The 24447-nt window shown below is 38.7% G+C and overlaps 1 protein-coding gene across 15 annotated transcripts in view; it reads right to left on the minus strand.

The window, feature by feature from the left end:
• The window catches only part of HDAC9 (histone deacetylase 9), a 459183-nt gene that overhangs the window by 271252 nt on the left and 163484 nt on the right, over nt 1–24447 (minus strand). For 8 of the 15 annotated variants that reach the window (XM_027738932.2, XM_027738931.2, XM_027738930.2 and 5 more), the window contains exon 3: nt 3188–3250. The exons of 1 other annotated variant lie outside the window; for it this stretch is intronic. In XM_027738932.2, coding sequence (XP_027594733.2) covers nt 3188–3250 — 63 coding nt within the window. 6 more of the 15 variants (XR_005566228.1, XM_027738935.2, XM_027738929.2 and 3 more) reach the window with 4 other exon arrangements.

A 24447-nucleotide genomic window follows, 5' to 3' on the forward strand; every position in this document is an offset into this window, starting at 1 on the left:
GCTGGGTAGGTTCTTCTTTCTCTTTCACACAAGTGCCCTCTATTTGAGAAATTTAGCCCTACACCAGTTATTTATTAACTATATTTTAATGAGTGTTTCTCCCATGGACTGTGCTGCACCAAATGTTTTTTTTCAAGGACATACAGTTTATTATCTGTGTTGTGGTAAGATCAGGGGCCAGCTGAATGTTAGGGTCCACTGTGGCATTGCACACACATGGAAGTTGAGGTTTTTTGGGTAGAATAAAAGGGGCAGCATAGATAAATAGTAATTCCAGCTAAATAAGAGGCTTTAGACTCCAGGTTTATTTTTTAAATTATGAAACTAAGATAATTATGGTATCAAATAAGAATACATCAGCATCATTTTCCTAAATAAAGACGCACAGCACTTGCTACTGCATTTTACAGCAACAGTACCATATGGGAGAATCTAGTTCAGCCTTCTCAGGATAGCTGAAACTGCTCTCTGCAGTAAGGTGTAGGTGTCTGCAAATTACACAGCTTCTTGAGTCAGTGCCGATCTAGATTGCTCCATTCATAATTAGACTTTTGATTGGTACCTATCCAGATCATCTCATTCATAGTATGACTTACAAGCAGGGATGGAGACAGACAGGCAAAGCAGTAATTGAGGGAATACCAGGAGAACTGTTTCACATGACAGAAGTATTTCCTATGTCTGCTATTGTGAGAGAGTTCTTAGACATTTTGCTTTGCAAATACGTAGTCACTGGCCATTGAACCTCTCCTCTTTGGGGATCGCTCCAGCCCAGTTTAAAATCACAGTTGCATAATATATGTGTGTTGTTATCTGGATAACAGCAAACCTAAAAATCCATTGACTATTTCAAATTATGCTTGAAGTCTTTGAAGCAAGCATATCAAGGGAGCAAACTGTAAATGTTCAGGGATCTGCTCGTCTCTGCAATATGTGCAACTTTTTAACCTGACTAAAAGTCATATCCATGCAAGTGAAGATAACTTTGAAGTAAGGACACTGTAATAAGCAAAATTCAAATGATTTTGCTACTCCAAATGATACTGCATATTGTCATACCCTGGCTATTTCTTTCTTCCCTATACGCAGCATAAAGGGAGACAATACCTGAAAAGTTACCAGGCCTGATACTGCAAGACTGTGAACTGGAGGGAGCTGAAGGTAATCAGGAGCAGCACCAGGCCTTGTGGTTTCACATGACATGAGCTGAGCTGCAGACTATGCACAATGTCAACTACTTGCAGTCTAGTTGTGTATTTTAAAGGCCAACTGAAACACAGAGGAATAATTTGTGTTGTATAGAATATATATACTTAAACATCTTTCACCTAGGTAATGTTCTCGATTAAGGTTTTGGGTTTTTATTTTTAGTCTAAAAAAGCCCTCTCTCTATTCTACTTGGCACTACAGAGGAAATTGTATATGTTATGTGGACCTACCTAATGTACTATCAGATAAAAATCAACAGTTACGTGATATTCGTGTTTCCAGTGAAGAAAAGCAGAGCTATAAACTTACAGAAAATTACCTCCTTCTCTTGAGTTTCAAACCGCTATTACTCATACAAAAATTAGTTGGAAGCTACAGGGCAGCACAGCGAGATAAAACCCCCAGATTTTCACTTGTGTACAGTTAACTTCAACTGGACATAGTACTAAAATGAAAAACAAACAAAAAATCCCAACAAACAGGAGGGAGGGGAAGCAGTCAGTCTTATCTCTGACCAATACAGAAGTGCTGGACACCTGTTGAGCTGTTCAGAAAACTAAGGAAAAGCAATAATTCTTGAACAAGAGGTTGACACTGTAGATGGCTTTCCAAAAGTTTAACACTTTCAGAGAAACTTTTGCTTTTACCCACTGTCTTTGCTAGAGCTTCATTGTTCAGACTTATAAACACATCTTCACCTGATTTGTGTCCTTGACAAAGGAACTGTAACTGGATCACAAGTAAAACTCTAAGCTCTTTTTCTATAAAGCAGGAAAATAAACAATTTTTAAACAAACAAACAAACACGGGCTCAACAGGTGTACCAAAACAGGTAACATGTGAAGAGAGGTATGGTCTACATATATATTTCTTTTCAAAAATTGGTGACAGTCGAGTTTTGTGAAAGAAAAAAAAGAAATAGGGAAAAAAAAGAAAAAGAGAGAAAAAGAAGAAAAGCAAAAGAAAGAAAACAAGAAAAAGAAAAATAAAAAGAAAAAAAGAGAAAAGGAGGTATAAACGAAGACTAAAGTACATGCAAACAATTCACCCTGCATTCTACATATAGTCCTCTATAAAGCTAACTTTATGCGGAACAAAGTCAGAAACCTAGGTTTTAAAAGATGTAAAACAGGTAACATTGTGCCTCAAAAGACAAGAGTTTCAGTCCAATAAAAACAGAAGTGGAATTCACATCTTAGGAGAGAATAACCAAGAGCAACCTGAAATTTTGACTTTTTAGCCTGTCTAAATTGATATCTTAGCTGAATGGCAACAATTCTTCCAACTTAATTTATCCTCAGTCCATCATTTGCAGGTCTCAAATACAGCTAGCAAAGAAACTATAAAATACAAGGGTAGCTTCAAATACATGCAATGTTCTTTCAGAGCAGCTTTGAAACACCTTCATTAAATAACACAACCAATTTACATCTCAGTGAGTCATAATATATAACTACCATTGCCAGGATCACAAATATTTTTAAAGTAACAAAATAAGCCATGCAGCTTAAAGACATTTTAAAGTAACACTTTAATGAAAAGACAAAGGGATTGGTATTAAACTCCCTTCATATGCAAACTAGGGAAAAGGAAACTCACAGAAAGAGCAAATCCTGTTTACAATAACCATATGATTAGAATTGCCTATGAGGGGTTCCAAGTGCAGCCTCCTGACAACGTCTGTCTGAGGAAGTCTCTCCCTGGGAATAAGCCTGTATATCATGAGCCCCATTTTGCAATCCCACAACAAAACAAACAAGGAAACCCAAACTAGATTTCAGTTGTGAGCATTTTGCTATGTCTGGAAAGCAGCAGAACAAAGGAGACAAACTCCCCACAAAAGCAGCAACTGCTATCTAAAATACTACCAGAACTATTTAACAACAACTTACATAAAACCCACAAAAACTGTCACTTCTGTAACGGAAGGGTGTTTTCTTGTCATGTATTTTCCCGGTCAGCCACTGAAGTCTCTTACCTGAGCTGATCATACTGTGCATTCTTTGCTGAGCCAAGAGCTGTTCGCGTCCAGAAACTCCATCTGAGGAAAAACACGATTCACTCTCGTAAATTGTCTGCAGCATATTCCAACTGGTCTGCACTTCAGCTACACAAGAGATTCATCACTGCACTTGCACATGGGCGTCGGGCACGACCCTCTGCGGTCCTACCTCCTCAGCGAGGGTTGTAGGATAATATGCTTCGGCAATTAGCAGTGTTTAAGCATTTGCACAAGTATCTATCAGGAGAGGGGGAAAACCCCAAATCCACTGGCGGCAGCCCCCGGCCGCTGGAAGGGAGCCGTGAGCGTGCGGGGGGCTGCGCGCTGCCGACTTGGAGCAGTTGCGTTCGGGCAGCCAACGGCAGGTGGAAGGAGAAATGAAGAAATATCTCTGCGCTCTGGGCTTCCTGGCAGGGCGGGGGGGCTGGGGGGGGGGGAGAAGAAACTGCCTCTAACAAACCATCAACCCGATTAAGCCACCTTTCCAGGGACCAGGAGCCCCGGAGGATTTAATCTGAATGACCCCAGGCTAGTCCCGCGTTGCTGTGCCCGCGCCCCTCTCCTCTGCCGGCCGCCTGTCCCTCGGCCAGGCGGCTGGGCGAAGTTGGCGGGAGCAGCAGCGATAACTCATTTGCATTTGAATTGACACCCTCGTGGCCCAGCGGCGGCAGAAATAGAACAATGGCCGGCCTGAGCCAAAAATAGGTCAAGCATGGCCGGGTGATTGGAGCCTGCATTAATGCGTTTAAAAATACCACAGCAAACACAGCTGTCCACTCTCTGTCTTTCAAACTGCCGCCCGTCCTCTCTCCGCCGCTCGGCCTCGAGCTCAATTAACCCCTTCCTCCTGCCCAGCCCGTTTCGGTGGGGAGACGCCAGGGAGGGAGGCCGGGGAGGCAGGGAGGGCAGGAGCGGGACAGGAACGCACCTTGCCCGGGACTCGCGCCCCTCTCCCGCTTCACCCTCCCCCGGGGAGTGTTTTGTGAAAAGCGAGCAGAACGCCACGGCCTCTGTCTGTATCGGTCCTAAAATAACGCTGGGAGGTTTTGCTGGCGATGTGGTTTCTGCCTCGCCCACGCGCAGCCATCCTGCTGTTCTATTTTTGCTGCCCGTTTCTCTGGCTACGCCACAGTTGGCTTTGGCAGGGGAGCCAGGCGGCTGCCTGCTCCCTGCAGGACCGGCAGCCGACGCCGGAGAGGCGATTTCTGCAGCTAATCGGGTTGGGGGTAGCAGAAGGCGGGGGCAGATGTCAACCTGGGACCGGGTTTTGTGCGTGTAGTTATAAGCAGCCTTTCCGTATTTAGCATGCTTCATGTAATTCTTATAGTAAGTCACCAGTTGTGGCACAGCATGTTAGACACACTTACCGTGTCTATGTTACTGTTTGGTTGAGTCGTTAAAATTTGGAGAGAGACAGCAGCTCACACTTATTTTTAGAAATATTAGGCAACTTGCACGGCATCTTTTTCAGTTCTACAAGATGATGTGGTTTCAGAAGAGCAGCGTTTGACAGTGTATCGGACAACAGCACCATGCTCCTCTGTGGTTGGGAAGGTTTCACACATGATATGTGAAGTTCATTTTTCATATTTCAGAAGTTGCATATCTCATTTGTTGACTAATATACCCACACATTTTACTGTTACAGATAATATTTTACTTCTCTGGGCCCTGCTCTGCCTTATAGCACTTTTTATACAGGTGACTAAAGCCTGTTGCTACCTACATATATTTTGCATCAGCTTGACTACTCACCTACCAAAATTACAAGTCCTGTTCCATGTCCCTGCTCTAGGGGAGCAACACTGGCCACTGGGATGCGATTCCTCACTGGAATCAAGGCAACACAGAGGTCGTCTTGGAACTTTCTAGAAATCCACCAAATTCTCAACTATTGACATAATTTGCTCCTGAGGACACAAGAATCTGCCCATTTTTTGAGGCTTGGTTCTGCCTTTAAACTTATATGACAGATCATAGCCAAGGGAAGTATATTTTTTTATATACTTCTCACAATTGTGTTACCAAAGAAAAGATTCAGGGTAACAAAGTACTGTGACACTCCTCTGATGTTTGGATACTTGATGGCATCTGGGAGGTCTGTGCCTCAAGTCTCCTCCATCATCCCATTTCCTTTCTCCATGTGCCAAATGTCCTGGTCCTGCTGAGGGTTAGGATCTGTCCCAGACGGACAGAGGGAGACCACAGCAGCTGGCAGCAGCAGGGGTTTCCCTGCAGGATCCTCAAGTTAGCACCTATTGCTGCTCACCACCCTGCTCTCCTTGCCTTCTCTCTTCCCTCCCCCCATTTTCCACGGCAGTACTGCTCCCGGGGAAGCAGTGAAGCTCTGCAGATGGCATCTATCCAGCTCTGCAAAGGGGCATGGGCGTGGGTTAAGCAGGGACAATGGCAGCACAGTGACAGGTAGGGTGTTACAGGGCAAGACAGCAGGTGAGCATAACACATACCATCACATCATTGACTGCTGACCATTTGATGTCATAAACATTTTCTCTGGAAAATTAAGATACCCAAATGTTTTGTGGGAAATACGTGCCACTTTCACAGTACAGGGCAGAAGAAGTTTAACACAGTGCAAGGGGGATCACCAGGAGAAACAGAAATCTTCTCTAATGCAGAAAAAACTTTTTATAGAAAGAAGCAAATAAAAAAGTGGAATTGCTTATGCCCTTCAGCCAACCAGAACATGACGCTGTCTGGTGATTCAGTGCCTCAAAATAATCAAGTTTCATATTACAGGGAAACACTGGAGGAATAAGTTAAAAACAGGTCAGAACATCGAAAATGGTGGAATGTGGGATCCTGGTATTAGGTACCCATACGTATTTGTAACTTCTTATATATGCAGCTGCATTTTTAAAGATAGCCTTCACAGTTCTAAATGACTTCAAATACTTCAGTAACTAAATAAAAGCAAACCATATGCAAGAGTAGAAAATGTACATTTAGATATTTAGCTGAAAGTATTCTTAATTCTGGTGTACGTATTTTAAGCTGACAGACACATAAACTGTCCTATCTTAGCTAATTCACAGACCATAATAACTACAGCATTATACTGTACATTTTAAATTATATATAAAAGCTATATCAAAATACTTTACTCATGAAGTCAGTCACCACAAAGGTAGGGCTTTTACAACCTGAATTCTTCCAATTTGCTTTGACGTATTATGGGCCTACTTTGGTACATGCTTAGCTTTAAAACACGTGTGTAAATCCATTTCTTTTCAACATAATATTTAAGCACATGCTCAAATTCTATTGATTGCAATAGAATTTAAGCACATAGTTAAACACTTTGCTGAGTCAGCCCAGATTTTAACTGCACGATCACGTGAATTTAAAGAGTTCCTTAGGAGTCCCACAGGGGAAGAATAAAGGGTTCATGCCTGAAGAAAATCTGGTTTTTATTTTTAAAACTATAGATGTTATAAAGTGACATTTTCATACAAGAAGAAGGTATTTTCTTTCTGTTTTTTTCAAATGCATTTTCTAAACTTGTGGAAATTTAATGACACTGTTGGTAAGAGTAAACTGCTGAAATGATTTAGCGCTGCTGAGGTGACTCTAAATGCAATCAGCAACTTTACAGAAAATGTAATGCATGTTAGTAGCACTAAGATCTCATTACAGCATTTTCACAATGTGTTTCTCTTATTTTCCCTCTGAGTTGTTAAAAACAAATAAATAGAAGGATATTAAATCTGGAAACCACATTACTGCAACATTAAGACTAAGAAATTAAGCCCTCAAATTAGAAAGAGCTAAGATTTCTATTGCATTATTAACTCTGCAACACTCTAAGTAACACTTCTGTTTTGTTTTGTTTTGTTTTTTTTTTTTAATTTTTTTACTTTCCTTTCAAAGTACAAACAGTATATAACTGGTTGTTTTTAGCATATCCCATTTCTCACTCATGTTATTCTGGAGCATAGCCTTCATTAATATTAATAACTTTTCAACTTCTGCAGTTTTCTTACTCGTAAATGAATACTTGCATAGGTTTTTTTATCATATTGCTCAATTGTAGAACAAATATTACACATAAATAAATAAAGAGATGTTCTCTAGCTTCTAGTCATATGGTTAAATGAGGACACCGCAGTCTTACAGATGTCCCATTCAACCTTCCTTCAGCCCCTTTTTCATTTGGCTAGTGAAAAGGCAGCAAGACATACCATGCATCAAAATCAAACAATTCATAAAAAAGCGTGAGCTAAATCAAGGTTGCATGGGTAGTATTAAATTTGGCCTATTTCAGTACTGAAGGTTTGAGTTCTAATCTTTGCAGCCTAAAGAGATCCTAACTATTTTTGTATATCTAATCACTGGGATTAAAAAAAAAAAAGAAAAGAAAAAAATTAACTATTGTGTAGAACAGATGTTTCTGTTAGTCACAGTTCATTAGATACCATTAGTACCACGTGAAACCCAAACATCCAGCATAAATTACTACAGCTTACGCTAGAGGATTAACTATGTTAACGAACAGCAAAAGACTATTACCACCGAGAAGCAGATGGTTTGGGATCAGTAAGAAATCAGGGGAGATGCTGTAATGGTCTGGTCCTGCTCCTCGTTGGAACTAAGGGGCTGTATTCCAAGTCCCTGGGGAAGTTAAAATGGATCACTTAATCCACATGCTCTGTTGGAAATATGTAATGCATGAATGTTTCTGACTAGTTTTCTGTGTAGCAAGCCTTGGCATTGCCTCTGCAGGAATACATGTTGCTTTCCTTTGCACTGCTGCAAAACCACATGACGGACATTTTTCCAGTGAGGAGAAAACAGCAATTCTAATGTTTAAGCTCAATTCAAGCTTCAAAGGAATTTTCTAGGACAAAGGAAGGCGTATCTGTAGCTTTAGGGGATTTTATGACAAACAATGGGAGAATAAAACTTTACAAAGTTTTGAGGATAAGAAGCGCTATGCTAGATAAATGGATGGGTCTCTTATCATCTCTCATATAAGAATACAGAGAGCCTCACATCTTTCTCATGCAAATTAGCTCAGGGGTTTTGTAACTAGTTTATGACATCACATCTTTCTCCTCTTAAAATATGACTTTTTGTTCACATAAATAAGTCTACTAGAAATTAATTGCCAGATTCAGAAAAACACCTCAACAACACATACTTGATTATAAGCGCAAGGCTTAAGTTAAGCATATTCTTAAGGGCTTCATAAATTCAAAGGTACTTTCCTGAATCAAAAAGCTAAGTAGTAAAAAAACCCAAATACCAATGTAGAGCTATGAAATAAATAAATATTTAGGTTAGGAAATACATACAAAATTCATTTATTCTGCTGACAGTTGTTCATCAGGTTGGAACAAAAATCTCCATGTTTTGTGGCAAGACTGAGGTTAATTGCATATAAACACACAAGCTATGCAGCCAAAAGCAACATCAAATATTGACAAATAAATGCCTCAGACCAGCAAAGCACTTTGTCCCTTTTATGCCATTAATGAGGTAAGCAGAGATACGAGCACTGTGAGATTTACCGGCCCTTCCATGGCTGTGCTAATCTTTCTTAGAGAGACACACCTGTATGGACATGCATAAAGGAACCCTAGAGCACATAACAGCTGGAAATATGTTCAGCATGCTCCAGCCATTTCAAGCTTGTTGCACATCTACTGAGCAGATAATCTGTACATCCATGCAGGGTTTTGTACAGCATCTCCTGATGCTGGGTAGTCTGGTAGGTCAGATCAACCTGGTCACTGTTCCTGGACAACAGACTACTGAGCCTCTATGGCTAGAAAACCAATAGGAACACCATCTCTAGCTTGCAATATATGCCTGGGTTTAAGTGATTTTTTTGGATTTAAGACAAGAAATATAGGCCATGCTTGCTGTCTGGAGAACTGAACTGTGAAAACCAATGGCCACGCAAAGGATTTAGGATCATAGCAGAAGTCAGCCAACCAAATACAAGTTCCTAGGACTACACCAGGACCAAAAAGGCTAATAAAATCTTTGGATATATAACAAGTTTATATTGAGTAACAGCAATGAGGTGATATCAAAGAGAATATTCTTGGGATACTGTAACTTGTTCCAGTATAAATACTTGAGAAAGAATGCTGAAAAACAGGATGGCTAGATAAAATTACGCATATAGGTGTAAAATAGGTTTGGAAAAGCATTGAAAACTGGAAACTCAGACCTGTGATACTAAGTTTACTGAAGTTCAAGGTGCCTTGGCGTTATCCATAACACACAGGGAAAGATGTCCAGTGGTATGGTAAAATGGTCTTTCTTTTAAGAAACAACGCTTTAAGAGAAATCCATCTGTTAGAAAAATTCAAGCCAAAGGTGGACATGCATTTTAAACACACTTTAACCACTGCAGCAACTTACAAATGAGCTTTATGTCAATATTGGCCACATCTCTGAAAAGAAAGCTCTGACACTTCTACATGGCAAATTTAAGGAAGGTTTTGTGTGGGACTCCAAGACAGGTCTCATCTCATGACCTTAGATGAGATCAGATCTGGTGATCACGGGGGGAGATTCATAGAATCATTGAGATTGGAAAAGACCTCTAAAAGACCATTGAGTCCAATCAATAATGTAGCACTGCCAAGTCTACCAGCAAGTTCCCACTTTGGATACCTTCAAAGCTAATAAGAACTAGTAAGTATTGGTTAACTGATGGAATAATAAAAACTAAATAGAATAATTATTTCTACATCAGAAGTTTTCTTCTTTTAAATCACCCTCTCCTGAAAAGTGGAGGTATGGTTCTTGTTTTGTTTTTTAACCCAAACTATGTTTATTTTCCTATTATAATAGATAATTTTTTACAAGAGTAGAACAATGGAGTGCACTGTAAATATCTTGAGAAAAAAAGTCTTGGGGAAAAAAAAGGACCCACAAAGTGTTTGCTTTGTCTTGCTATTCAAAGCTGCCCTTTTACATCAAATAGTTAGATTTCAAAAGTGGGGCCTTCCTAAAATCAGGCTTGGATTCATGAAGTGATGAGGTGGCTTTACATAATATGTTACAACCAGCCTCTAAAGCTATAGTAGATTTACAGTAAATTTCTAATAGATAGATACCAATGTAGATTGGGACAATTACTCTGTTAAGTTTCGAAGCAAGATGTTTTCTTAAATATCAAAAAATTAATATATAGTCAGAGAACTGCCACTACAAGCCATTGGAAGCTTGGCCAGGAAAAAAAAATTACATAAAGCATTAAAAAGGGCGTTCTGTAATGTGTGGGCCAAGGAATGGACCCGAGATGCCAGACCATGTGCTGGGCTGTGGGCACATGCCAGTCTCTCCCACTGTGGTGCCTCTCCCAGCATCTCCACCCATCACAGGGGAGCATTCAAGCACATGGAGAAACACTGTTACATGCACAAACATGCCTCTGAGAGCAGTAACAAATTGACCACTGCTGCGCTAGGAAAAGGTCATATCTCATGCTGGTCAATAATGTTATGAAACCACACAAAACCCTCATGGTTAGCTGGACCAGGATGGCAGCAATCCTCTTGTGTTTTTTGTTTGTTTGTTTGTTTGTTTTTTTGTTTGGTTTTTGTTTTGGTTTTTTGTTTTGTTTTGTTTTTGTTTTTGTTTTGTTTTTCCAAATGTTTCAGTGAACCCAGATCCAGTTTTCATCTAATTTTCTTCATCCTCTTGAACTCTGATAAGGAACAGACCTGCAAATCAAAAGGTAATCAACGTACACCAGCTTGGGAGCTGGTTTTAGTGTGCTGGTGAATTTGGGGCTAAAAGGATTCTAAAAGGATGAAACTGTGATTTCAATGGATAAACTAAATATTTTGCCTGACTTCAGTAGAACCAGCATTTCTCTCGAGAGATCTTGTGATCTTAATTTTTCTTGTGTAAGCAACAAATTTGTAGACTGCAAAAGAGAAAAAAAATCAAAATACAATTGAAAGCAAGGTTTCATAACTCTGAAAGGAAAATTAAAACACATTTTGAGTAAATATAACCTTTAGCTAAGCAAACCACCTTGAAAATCTTAATACAGCTACTTAGTGCAACAGAAAATACCTTTCCAACATACTATGATATTGCCAAAAGGTGTCATGAACTTGACTTTTGTAAATACAGGCATTCAACTGGTATTCCTAAGGCCAGACCAGCCCTAAGAAGGCTTTTATTCATCCTTCAAGCTGATTTAGCCAAATCATGCAATGTTCAGTTTGCCGGGCAGTCTGTTCCATAGAAGGGATGGAACAAATGCAGAGGGAAGCTACAGCAAAAGCCCAGCAAAGTCACACATCAGCAGGCAGATGTGGGAAGCTGCAGCTGCTGCTTCCACACGTTCCTCATCTGCCCCATCACTGGCTCAAAGTAGCAAGAGGCAGGTGCTCTTAAGTTCTTAGGACAAAGGGGCAAGGCTGGTACCAAGCCCTACAGTTTCCTAGAATGAAAACTGTTTACAAAAAAACCTGTCAGGTTGTTTTGAGCCTCAACCCACTTTGCAATGGCCAAAAAAAATGCACAGGTCAGAACTGATAGTTTGCATGAAAAGCATGAGGAAGCAGGAAGATAATACACTGAATCCATGTTCAGACAACACTCCCATTCTAATCACCTCCAATCAGATATATTTATATCTTGCAAAGAAACTGAGAAGGGAAAGCTCTCAAATTAGCTTCAATCCTAATTGCTGCTGGGAAAGGGCAGTCAAAAAATGAATTAATAAATGAAAAGGAACTCGCTAATGCTGGAATCCCAGTGCCAGGAGCAAAGAAGGAAGACTATTTTAGATGAGCTTAAGCTTCTGACTGTGCAAAATGTAGAATCAAACTTGGGCTCAGGGCCTGTTCTAAATATAGTATAGCTCTATAACAGTCATCTGTGCACTTCATACTCTGTTGTTTGGTAGTCAAGAGAACAGGATGGCAGGATAGGTGATAATGGCAGGAAAACAGCACTTTTCAGTCAAAAAATCAGAGGATCTGCACTATCACAAGCCAGGTCTTACATAAGTCATCAGTCACAGAGGGACTGGTCTGTGGATGCTACGACTCTGTGGATGCTACGACTGCATTTCAAGTCCCTCCCCCTTTGTTAAAGCACTTGCCAATGAAATAAACTGCTAAGAACGTTTCCCTGAGATTTGGATTTTTTTTTTAATTTTAAATTTTAATATAATCCAAATAAGGTTTTATGAATAGTCTATTAAAAAAATGAGGGCATTTTCATCAGCCCACAAAATAATGCTGTACATGGGGTAAATGTTTTGGCTAAAAGTAATAGGGACAAAAACTAGACACTTAAAGGTAGCGGGTATCACCCATGTGTCCACAGGAATTAATAAATAAATCACAACCTAGATTATCTTAAACTTAGACTGTATTCTCCATCTTCTCTCCTTACCTCTGCCAGAATACCAGAAAAAAAGAAAAGCTAAAAAGGTGGAGACAGAAAACTTTGACAACTAAAAAGTGCACATACAGTTTGCAAATGGTTTATTTGCCATGACTGAGGAAGCTTTCTACATGTTGGAAGATAAAGGATGATAACTAAAGCTATGAGACTGGTTTTGTGTTATCTGATAAATGGGCAGTGCCTTAACTAAAAATAGATATGCTGTAATAATAGGGCTGAAAAACCACCATGTAAGTAAATTACCAGTGTGATGAAACAGGCTTAAGTTTGGTCAAGTTTTAGTTTTTTTCTTTTAATTGCCAGTAAGAATGCTTCTAAAAATAACATCCTCATGTTTTATAATATTAATTTGCTTACCATTCTAAAGAAACACTTGTCTCCATTTTTGCACTGTACACAAATGTGACAGCCTTGCATTTAAGGAGTAATTTACTTGAAGTAACACAGCAAGGCTGGTTTTATTTAGATAATTTCAAAGAAAATGCTACTGTAAGCTACTTAAACACACTGTTTACTTTCAATCACTATTTACAGGCATACAAAGCCTATTTCTCTTAAAGACCTTATATGTATAAATCTCATATGCGTGTGTATAAAAATGTAAACAGATAAATAAGCACTTTCAGCTACTGGTGTCACACACCACAGTTGAAATACTAAAGTGCACATACATTGATGTAAAAAAAAAAAAAAAGCTGAAAGGTACATAAACAAGTGTCTAGCTTAAAACATGTGATGATCGAGTATTTTATTGACTCGGGGCCTAAATCATTGTATGCACTTCTATTCATTTAGTGTCCTCTCAGATGGAGCAGAAAGCCTCCAGCAATTCAGAGAGACAGTATGCTATTCTGGGACCCACCAGAAAATGAGTGAGTTGAGAAGTTGAGCAACTAACTATATTTGCAAGGGGAAATCTCCAAGGCATACGTACCAACAAGAATATCAGGCTAGAAATACCCTAGGATGGTTGTCAACAAAAATACTTCATTAGTCAATCTTTTGGAGTCCTATGGCTCCCATCTCATCTTTTTGCCAAGTTATTTAGCACTGCAGACACCAAAGTTTGGGATGTGCTTTCAATTCTCACACACTTTTTCTGGACTTCAGCTGTTTTGTGATACTTTGCCTTCTGATCCTTCTGACCACAACCTTGTCACAGGATGCCGGGGGGGGTTTGTGCATACTCCTGCAGTATGAGGAGAAAGAAAGTACAGAGGTGGTTAGCAGATTAGTGTCTATGTACCTGCTTCAGAGTGACCTGCAGCTGTGGAGGGCTGGACTGAATGATCATGGTAACTCCTTCTGTTCATTTCTTCTCAAGTGGCATTGGAAAAGAATGTGTTTCTAGGCAGTGCATGAATCTGAGGAGAGCCATTTCTCTAGCATCCTAAATATGATCATGCTCTAAAGAAGACCATGTGTACTAAACAACACATTTATGGAACATCAAAATCAAACCGCACTGCAGCAGTCTTGACACTGCTGCATTGCTGATCAGTGGAATGATGTTTTCTTGGATGGGACAGAGAGGTTTCACCGGCAATACCATTTTAAGGAGTCTCTCAAGTACTCCTGCTACTCTCCTGGCCTTGCTCAGCATGTCAAGGTTTTACACATATTTATTCATTCTAAAGGAAACCAGACCAGGTTGCCAATACAGCTCAAAAAAGCGCAAGCAAAAAAAGCAAGAACTTTTTATTGTCATGAGGTTCTCTGCCTTGTCAAGCCACAAGCACAGTGAGAGAAGTTCAAAGGACTCCTGATAGTGCTTTACTAACCCAGAATTCTCATTACCAGTGGCACAACAGGTATCCAAGAGGACTTGCATATTGAAGACATTGATGAATCACAGAAAATCTATACGGCCAACCCAATATATATATAATTAACATAACTTACTACTCAAACTAGCCAACATCATTTAAAGATATGCACAAAGGAAACAGCACTCAAATGTATTTTGAACACTGGGGGGGGAAAAAAAGTCTTAGAACACAGGTTTTTTTTAAATCTCATGTTTCTAACAATTTAAATCCATGTTGGTAGAGATATAAACTGCATTAATTAAATAAAAAATTAAGGTCTCCTTTGAAAAGGAGAACAGTATTCTTCAATTAGTTTCTGTACAGAACAAACTACATTTTCTGATGATGCAGAAAAAGGAATATTGAGTTAAGCAATTTCTACAAGACTTCATCTGATGCCTTTACTTTTCATCAAACTTCAAACTAAATCAAGGCTACCTCAGGACTTAGATTAGAGAATGGTCTCAGTTTCCTCTGCATCTTTCAATGCTAATGTCCAAAACTCTCCCACCAGTGTGTAATTTTTCTGTCCCAGAGGAGGCAGCAATTGGAACATGCCATTTGTGCACTGAGAGGACAAAGGGACATTCCCAATGCTGCTGGCATCACAGGAGAGGCTGATAAACAATCCATATCATTTGGCCACCCCATTTAATAAGTTTCATATTTATTTTAATTGTCTTTCCAAGAGAAAAAGGATATACAGTAAGGCTCGTTATAGGTTATTCTGCTCAACACACAGATTTGAAGAGAACTAATTTTGCCCATCACTAAAATTGATAATACAGTTTTCAAATTTTCAATTTAGAGGCAAGATATGATAATATCCTACCTGATCTGGAAGAGGATTGAATCCTTGTCATCTTGGAAAGTACAGCATCATTACCTGATATCACATACAACACAGTCTGAGCACATCTCATGCCATTCACTGTCATGCAGAACCAATAATCTATTTCTGATTCACATGGATGGTCAGTTCCATATTTGCAAGGTAGCATTTGTCCCTCTACCTGAAGCAATGTAATTCTTCACTAGCAGAAAGCAAGACCTGCAGCAGTCTTAGTCTGGCAGTACCAAGAAGGAAAGTAACTTTTCATTGACACACAGGAAGGAAGTATCTGCTAGACATGTACAAAACCCTAGTGGACTTTTTTTTTTACTGTTTTTTTTTTTTTCTTCTTATAGGTTTCTACTTTTCCTCTAGTAACATTCAAAAAGATAATGTGACCTTTTTTATATCTATGTATTCATTATACATTTCTTAAAGGTGTCCATGAAAGATGGTTAATGAATGTTTTTAAAAAATAGAATATGGTTGTTAGGGCACTCAGGATTGAGCAGTCTTGAGCTGAAATTGCTGATCACAGATTTCCAGTGATTGGAGATCCCATACACTCTATTTTTCAGATCCCCATCTGTCAAAAGGGAATAAACAGCAGTATATTTCATATTACTATTTAGAACACAAGTGCTTTAAGGGTGCTCAGATGTCATGGAAGTGGAGAACATACACTTTCTTTAGGTTAAAATACTTTTGCCAAACTACTTTTACAGTGTACAACCAGTTAGGAACTGATAATCTGCATCATTCCACAGGCAATTCTGATTACTACCCATGACTCTCAATGCTTTTTAGATCCTACATTACTTCCTATAGCTGAGTATTACCAAATAAAATTGCATGTGATTTCCCCAAACCACAAGGGTAGATGTTTTTTCCTCAAAAGCTAGAGATGAACACAAAAAGTCTGTGCTTGCTTTCATATTTCAAAAGGTGGGTTTTTTACCTGTATTCCCTTAACTTGTCCTTCTCTTCAGAACATTTTATATAGTTCTGTAAACAGAATATTGCCACTTGCGAAAAAGCACAATTAAAAAAACTTTATGTGTCTCTAGGTTCCCAGGCTTACAACTCAGTGATATTTCCATTCACAGCAAGAAACAAGCAACAGCTGTGGCAAGCAGTGAATCTCACTCATATAGACATTAAATGCCTGGTGTTGAAAAAAATTGTCTATTTTAGCTCAAGACAGTGAATTAAAAAAAAAAAGCAACAAATACTTAAAAACCTAATGCACACCTTCGGGCAAACATTTCTGTCGTTGAATCTGTTGTACATTGATGAAGTAATGGGATCAATTGAAGGACTTTTTCCCCATTCCACTAAAGCTGTGGCCATACCCACCTGCTCCTTCTATTTCATCTCCAGCACAGACCTGGCATGGTCAGTTAGTTTTTGGTCTATTTTTGGCATGAGGATATTTGAACAATGATTGACCATGATAAATTGCCTCTGCCCTCGTCAACATTAAACTAACAAGTTCTTTTCATACCCTTCCCATGAGTCTGGAAATCTCATTTGCAAATAAGGGTAAATATTTCTGTAGGATGTTCCTTTCAAACTGACCAGAACAGTCTTTGTATTTTGTATTGTGGGACCCATGTTTGTAAATGCGATCCTTTCCTTCTTTGTTTACTACTCCCACCACTGTTTTCCAAGAGAAAAAACAGTAACTGAGAACCACTTTTTCTACATCTTTCCTTTCTTACCATTAGTCTGTCTTCATTATTGCACATACACGACTGCCTGTCCTGCTCTTCTCCTTTAACTCCACCTTTCATTTGCTAATGAAATGCTGACTCTCTCCATGCCTCAGACAAAACACACTTTTGAGGTTTCTCCCACGCTAGTCTCTTGTTTCTCTTCAACCAGCTGGTTTAAAACTCTCCTCCTTAGGTCAATACAAGGAATTGAGCTCCTTTGCTCAGAAAATCACTGACCAGTAATATGGTTCTTTTCTTCCATGTCTGACTAGATATGTATTTTATACATATGGTCAAGATATTTCCTTTCAGGTTGAAAAAATTACTTGGAAGAAGCCTTATGAACAGGCCTTGTTGTGGCGATGATAAACATGAAGTGCCTCCCTCCATCAGATAGAAGTAGAGGTTGTGGTTCTGTACTATCATTGTACTACCATTGCCATTGCTACTTTCCTGTACTGATGGAGGCTTGGAGATCCTCCACAGATTTGCCAACAGCTGCTTCTGCAGTAAAAGTTCTTTCACTGTCCTGCTATCAGCTAAGAAAACACCCCATAATCATTAGAATTTATATTTATTCCAAACCCATTAATTCAGAATTCACTTCACAAGGTTTTAACTGCCATAATCTCTGCCGACTGTTGAACTCAAAAAGAGATGCAAAGCATTCCTTAAAGAACAGCTCATGTCAAACATTTATCAGGTTTCCCATTCTTTTAATGTATAAATAAATGCCTCTGTAATTTACAGTTTTCTGTCTTGTATTTGCTTTCTATAGTTTCTAAAAAGAGTGCTCCACAATCTCTCCTCCCAGAAGCTTCTGATCACTAATTTTTTGTTTTAATCTTCATTGGTCTATATTTCTCACTACATTTCACACCTTTACCTCTTCTTCTTTGATCCTTTAATAGCCACTGTGCCTTTCAATTTCTTTATTAACAGCCTGAGCATTCTTCATCAAATACAATTAAGAACATGTTCCTTAACAGTTGTTTTCCTGTTGTACTTGCAAACTTTCATCTTTCTTACGTCTACAGAGATACTGCAGAAATTTTCGTCACAACTACTAAAAGAAAACTTCAAACGCAGACAATTTTGTCACGTCTCATTCCATTTTTTTGGAGAGGGCAGCGGTGGTTTTAGCATTCAGAAATCATCCCACATTTTAAGTTTTGTAGCTGTTAACCTTGTGTCTCTTTCTCCTGGAAATGTCTAGTTTTTTAAGAAGTCAACAAAGGGGGAAAGACCTCTCCTGTTTCACCTTTTCAAATAACAGAGGCAATTCTTGAATTCAACATTTTCATGTGATAAATTAGAGAAATATCAATGGATAGGCAAGTGAAAGGGGAAGCATCCAAAAAGCATCATTTCCTTTTGATTACAAAGGCTCACCATTTCAAAGCAGATGTAAGGACACTGAGAATATACTGTGAGGCTTGTATACTTAATATTCATCAGTTGTAATCTTTCCAGAGGCAATTTTATCCTTTGTTATATAGAAAACAGAGAGGAATAAAACCTACTTTTGGAAAACATGAAACAAAGGTAGGCTTTTTATTCCATGAGAGAAAACATTCTTCCCACAGTGCACAGAAGGGGAGTTGCACCTGAATAGAAAAGGAGGAGTGGGAGGTGGCTGCAGAAAAGGGATGGTTACTATGCAACTTGGAAGCCTGCTAGAAAAACAAACACAGAAAAATGGCAGTTTGGGAAAAACCACATTATCAGTCTGAGACTGAACAAGATACAATGACTTAAAAGCATATGTCCAATGTCACCAAAAGACAAGACTGTAAAGCATAAGCAAAGCTTTCTGAATAAGTCTAGAGTCTATTAAAAAAAAAAAAAGTCCAAATTTCAACTATTTCTTCAGCTCTCTATTGATACTTTCCTATGCCTGCCTTAAAACATGCTCAAGGCAAGCAAACGGAGTGGCATACAGTAACACTGTTCATTTAGCCAATTCAGCATCCTCTGACTATCACCAGGACAGTCTGCAAATTCCCAACTACCCTTACACTATTCCCCTCTTGCTCCTCAATCTGCATCATGCTGTGCAGACTACATACATTTCAGCCATGTGTCTTACACGCAGAATCCGATAGGGATCTACTAAATCCTTACATTTTCATTTCAAAAATGTGTTTTCATGGAGGGGCAATTCATATTTTTTACTTTAAGAACAACGCACATGGATGGTGCTACAGAGACAAGCAGAGACTTTATTTTGAAGCAACTTATACCCTTGCACTTTCACATGACAGAAATTTGTCATCTATGGATCTGCAAGACTGGCACCAGTCTTCCTTTATTAGTTGAATATCGACAAATATCAACAAGCATTATGCCAAAACAGTAGAAAGCTAAGCTACTCAAAGACAAGATATAGCTGCAGCATGCAAATTTTAGAAAACAAAAAAAAAGCTTATCTAAGTAACTCAGTGTGTTTTCACAATAAAACAAACTTTCTAGAAGTAACAATAACAAAAGGGAGTGAGGTCTATAATTCTACCAAAACATTCAGCCCTGATGTTTACAGGTGCTTTATACCAACTAGGTAAAAAATAGCAAAGAAATTACTAGGTTATATTAAAAGAAAAGCTTAAAATAACCATTGTGAGCTAATGTTAGAGGTATGCAATGAAGGTTAGGTCAGGCCTACAATGTACTATTGCCTTCAGCTGTAAGATCTCCTTTATGAGCTCTACAAATACACTAGTAAGTCTGTTGAGAAAAGCATCATCAGTAGACCTTGCATAAAGCCATCTGTCTCCTTGTTTTCCATATTTCATAAATATTAACAAATATTAAGTCAATTTTCCACTCCATTCTTATTTTAAGAAAATACTGACAGTTTAGTTGCAGAAGTTCCTGAATTCCTTTATATTTTCTTATTTATGAAAAGACAGTAGCCCAGCAAAATCACCTCTTTGAGATTTCCTCATCTTTGTTGCTTTTATATTAAATGCAAAGCTAAAGATATGACTATTGCTGTCCTAACTCCTTCCTCACAAATATGGTCACATCATGTCACAAAAGATGGTGTCACATCTAAAATTAGAAACAAATCTCAACTGTGATGATTTGAACACTGAGCCTAACCTTGAGAAATGCTGAGCGCCTTCCAAGAGGTACAGGAAAACGAGTTTGAGGGTTCTCAGCAACAGACAGATTTTGAATGCAGAATAGCAAATCAAAAGACAACAGTAAAATGGGAAGAAAAAAAACCAGAAGAAAAGATATAGAGATTGATTTAGAATAGGTACCATGGAAAAACAGAGTAGAAAGTGGCAGGATTAGTGCTATCCACTTATATATAATACCTAGGGAATGTTTTTCTAAAGACTAAATTACTCTTAATTTTTAAAGTTCATTTCAAAATCTAAGCCAGTGCCTGACAGAACCAAACCTGCTTCAAATTATATTAAGCCCTGCAGATTTGACCCACAGAAAAAATAATGACATTGCATATTAAAGATAAGCCTTAAATGACCTTATTTACTTCACTATACCACCTGACAGGATTGATGAGATCACTAGCTATTTCTGAATTATCCCAGAGCATAAAAGGGGAGGAGGGGGGAGAAACTGGAAAATTAAAAATATTTACAAAGACAAAGCTATGAAACTAACAAGACACTTCCTAATTCCTGCTACTTTGCAATTTTTTGAACTACACTTTACATTCTTTTCTGTTGTCTTTCCACTTCAAGTGGAAACTTTCCGCACAGTTCAGTAACTGTAAATTACTCAGTTTGGTCAATACATTAGATTAAAACTACAATAGTTCATAACAATATCATTAATCAAGGAAGACTGATATATCACTAAATTTAACAGTATCCATTTTTAAGCAAGCTAACTTGTCTACAGTTATGTGCAAAACAATTTTATTTATCTCTGTTCAAGTTGGGAGACACAACAACCATGTGTGGTTGCACGAAGTATGAAATTTCTTTTGAAAACATATCATATCAATGGAGCATTTATGAAAGACAACATTTCTGCTATATAAGATGTGCAACACATAATTTACCATCACTCTTTTTATAAAGCTTGTTTTCTTCAGATTACATTGCATCAAAACCTTTCAAATGTAATTATTATAGACTTTCTGACAAGCAGCTGAACATTAGGAGTCCTAAGCTCAGAATGTCTGACTTCTAGGAGGGACTGTGAAAGCTGCAGCTGTATCTCACACTTCTCAATAAAGCCAAGTACATGGGCTGAGTTGTTTTTCCTGTTGGAGCCAATGGACTTTACTGCCACTGTCTCAAGCAGCTCTGGCGTCCACCCCTGCACTCCATCCAGAAGACCACATAGAAAATACAGTCTATCTCACAGCATAAGGTACAGTGAAAATATTAGTAGACCTTTTCTGTATTTTATTTTACTTTAGTGAACCATTAAGGATAACTGTTATCACAGGGAATAGAAAGAAGCACCGAAAGTTGCTGCAGTGACCACACGGACAAAGTAAGAAAACTTGAAAAATCAACAAACTTACCTGCTTATCAGAATACATAATGCATATTGATATGTTACATTAAATACATTCTCAAAGAATCTGCTCACAGCTGTGGTGAGATCTGAGCTTTTATTCAAACTACTAAGCTTCTGTCACTACAGTCAGGAATTTATCTGAGCTCATGGTATGCATTGCTGTGGAAGAACCTGCAGGAGAGAAGCATTGGTGGAGATGTTTCTGTTCCAGCTTAGAAGTGACACAGACAATTTGACTTGAGGGCTACTTTACTTCACATCTGTCCAATCCACAGGAAATTGCCTGCTGCCACCCACAACTGATAGCTCCAAAAATAGAGTAAAATTGATTTCAAAGTGAAAAATTGATTGATTGGGGGGGGGGAATCATTAAACAGAGAAAAAAAAAGTTATTTACTTCATTTGAAAGGTTACAAATTAAAATTACCATAACACTTAGCAGTGAAATATGTGTTCAATACAAATGTCTTTTTTCATTTTCCTACCTAGAGATAAGAGTTGACAGCGCAATTGTTAGTTGAATTACTGCTTCAATAAAAACCTACCACCATAAACAGTTCAGTTATAAATAAAAAGTGTCTTGTCTCTTACCGTTTCAAAAGATTATCAAACCCACTAAAACCCCATTTCATTGTACTGAATTAAGCATTGTGACTTGGCAACTTATCAGAACTAACTAGAAAGCATACATGAACCTGGTTTTACCATGTTATGACATGTCAAAATCATAGAATCATAGAATCATAGAATGATTTGGGTTCAAAGAGACCTTAAAGTTCCAACAGCTTTCACTAGTCCAGGATGCTCAGAGCCCCATCCAACCCAACCGTGAACACTTCAGGGATGTACTCATCTGGGCAACCTGTTCCAGTGCCTCCCATGCTCACAGAAAAAACTTCCTCCTAATATTTCATCTAAACCGAGTCTCTTTCAGTTTGAAGCCATTCCCCCTTGTCCTGTCACTACATGCTCCTGTAAAAGTCCCTCTCCGTCTTTCCTGTAGGGTCCCTTCAGATACTGGAAGGCCACAGTTAAGTCACCTCAAAGCCATTTCTTTTCCAGGCTGAACAAATCCAATTCTCTCAGCCTTTCCTCACAGAAGAGGTGCTCTATCCCTCTGATCAACTTGGTGGCCTTCCTCTAGACTCGCTTCAACAGATTGATGTCCTTCCTGTGCTGAGGACCCCAGAGCTGGATGCAGCACTCCAGATGGGATCTCACTAGAGCAGAGTAGAGGGGCAGAATCACCTCCCTCAACCTACTGGTTATGCTGCTTTTGATGCAGCCCAGGATATAATTGGTTTTCTGGGCTGCAAGTGCACATGGTAGCCCACGTCCAGCCTTTCATCCACCAGCACCCCCAAGTCCTTCTCGGCAGGGGTGCCTTGGGGACCCACAAAGGACTCCATAGAGAAAATGTGCATCTGGGTATAAACAGCTGTTTCTGTCAGGTATAATCACCTTCTTACTATAAGAAAGCATAACACAGACATGAGGCACAATGCTCCTTTGTTTTAAGAAAAAATATATTCCCAAATATATATTATTTTCTTAAAATTATTTTCATAATTTTCTGCAATATTGCCTCAAGCCATAAAAAGTGACCATGCACCTAGTGTCATGGGCTTGAGCTGTGACACTCACTCAGATAAAAGCCCTGAAGCCTTGCATTCAAGGTTGGTTACATGGCTGGCTAGATTTGGAGGCGCAAGGGTGGTGAAAGCCAAGGAAGTCACCTACAGTCAATGACAAAAACTCAGTGGATCTGTGAAGCTGGGAAAACTTGACAAAGACCTTCAATGCCTACCAAACTGAAGAGCTAGCTCTTTATATTTTTACAATGCAGCCCTGTATTCCCCAATCAGGTATAAGAAAAGGACCTTAAAGCCAAGCACTGGATGTACAGATTGCTCACCATTTGACTGATTGGTTGAATTTCGTGCCTTCCCCCATGTCTAATGATAACGTGAATCAAATATTTCTACCATTTCTTGTACACACACTTTATTTTCTCAGTCCTGCATATCAACCAGCATAGCTGCAAATGCCATGGTAGAAGCTGGCATTGCATCATTTTAACTGGTGTTACTAAAAACCCCATCTTTCATTCAAGTAATCTAAGAGTTCCCCTCTCATAAAAATGTCCACTGTAGCTTACATTTATGAATGGCTTCATTGCAGGGAAATCCCTTGTTGAAGAACACCATGTAAGAATATTATGAACTTTTAAACATAAAAAGCTGTGGCAAACACAGAGGCATAAAGTCTGATACATCATAACTTCACAAAAGTGGATGTAACTACAAACAGTAATTGTCTGACCTGAGCAGCAGGGTCCTGGCTGGACCTGATCCAGTTACACTACTGCCAAAGGCAACAAGGTAGATTTCTTTTTTTTCCCCTTGTTCTTCCTTTTTTTTTTTTTTCCAAAGTGGTAGTTATGTTAAAGGATGTGAATAGCTGAAACAGAAACAAGACACTAGAAAGTGCTAAATCCTCAGAGGTTGTAGAGAGATTACATGGAAGAACACCCAACTGAAAACACAACACTAATAATACTAGTAAGGAGAGCTTGAGAACTAGAAAACATCCTTCAAAAAGTTGAAGCTGTGTCCTGATGAAAATCACAGAGATAAGAAAATTAAATATAGGAACACAATGGTGAAATGGTAAAGACAAGAACTAACCAGGCAGGACTGCAGAAGAGATTTCTGAAACTGAACCGGCAATAAAATGGCAAGTGAACTCAAGGAAGGTAAAGGGACGTGCATAAGTACAGCAAACCTAGTTTCACATATAAAATGACATCTTACAATTACAACCACTCAGAAATTAAATGTTACATTTGTAAATAGTTTTAGAAGAAAATACTGCTAAGTAGAAATTTTAAAAAAGACATCAACCAATGGAAAATGGTATTAGGAAAGGAACAGTAATGAATCGTAGGTGCTTCTTTCCTCTTAAGGGTGG

Source organism: Pipra filicauda, unplaced genomic scaffold (genome assembly GCF_003945595.2).
Source record: "Pipra filicauda isolate LSUMZ 115617 unplaced genomic scaffold, ASM394559v2 scaffold66_size7647185_pilon, whole genome shotgun sequence".
NCBI classification, from domain to species: Eukaryota; Metazoa; Chordata; class Aves; order Passeriformes; family Pipridae; genus Pipra; species Pipra filicauda.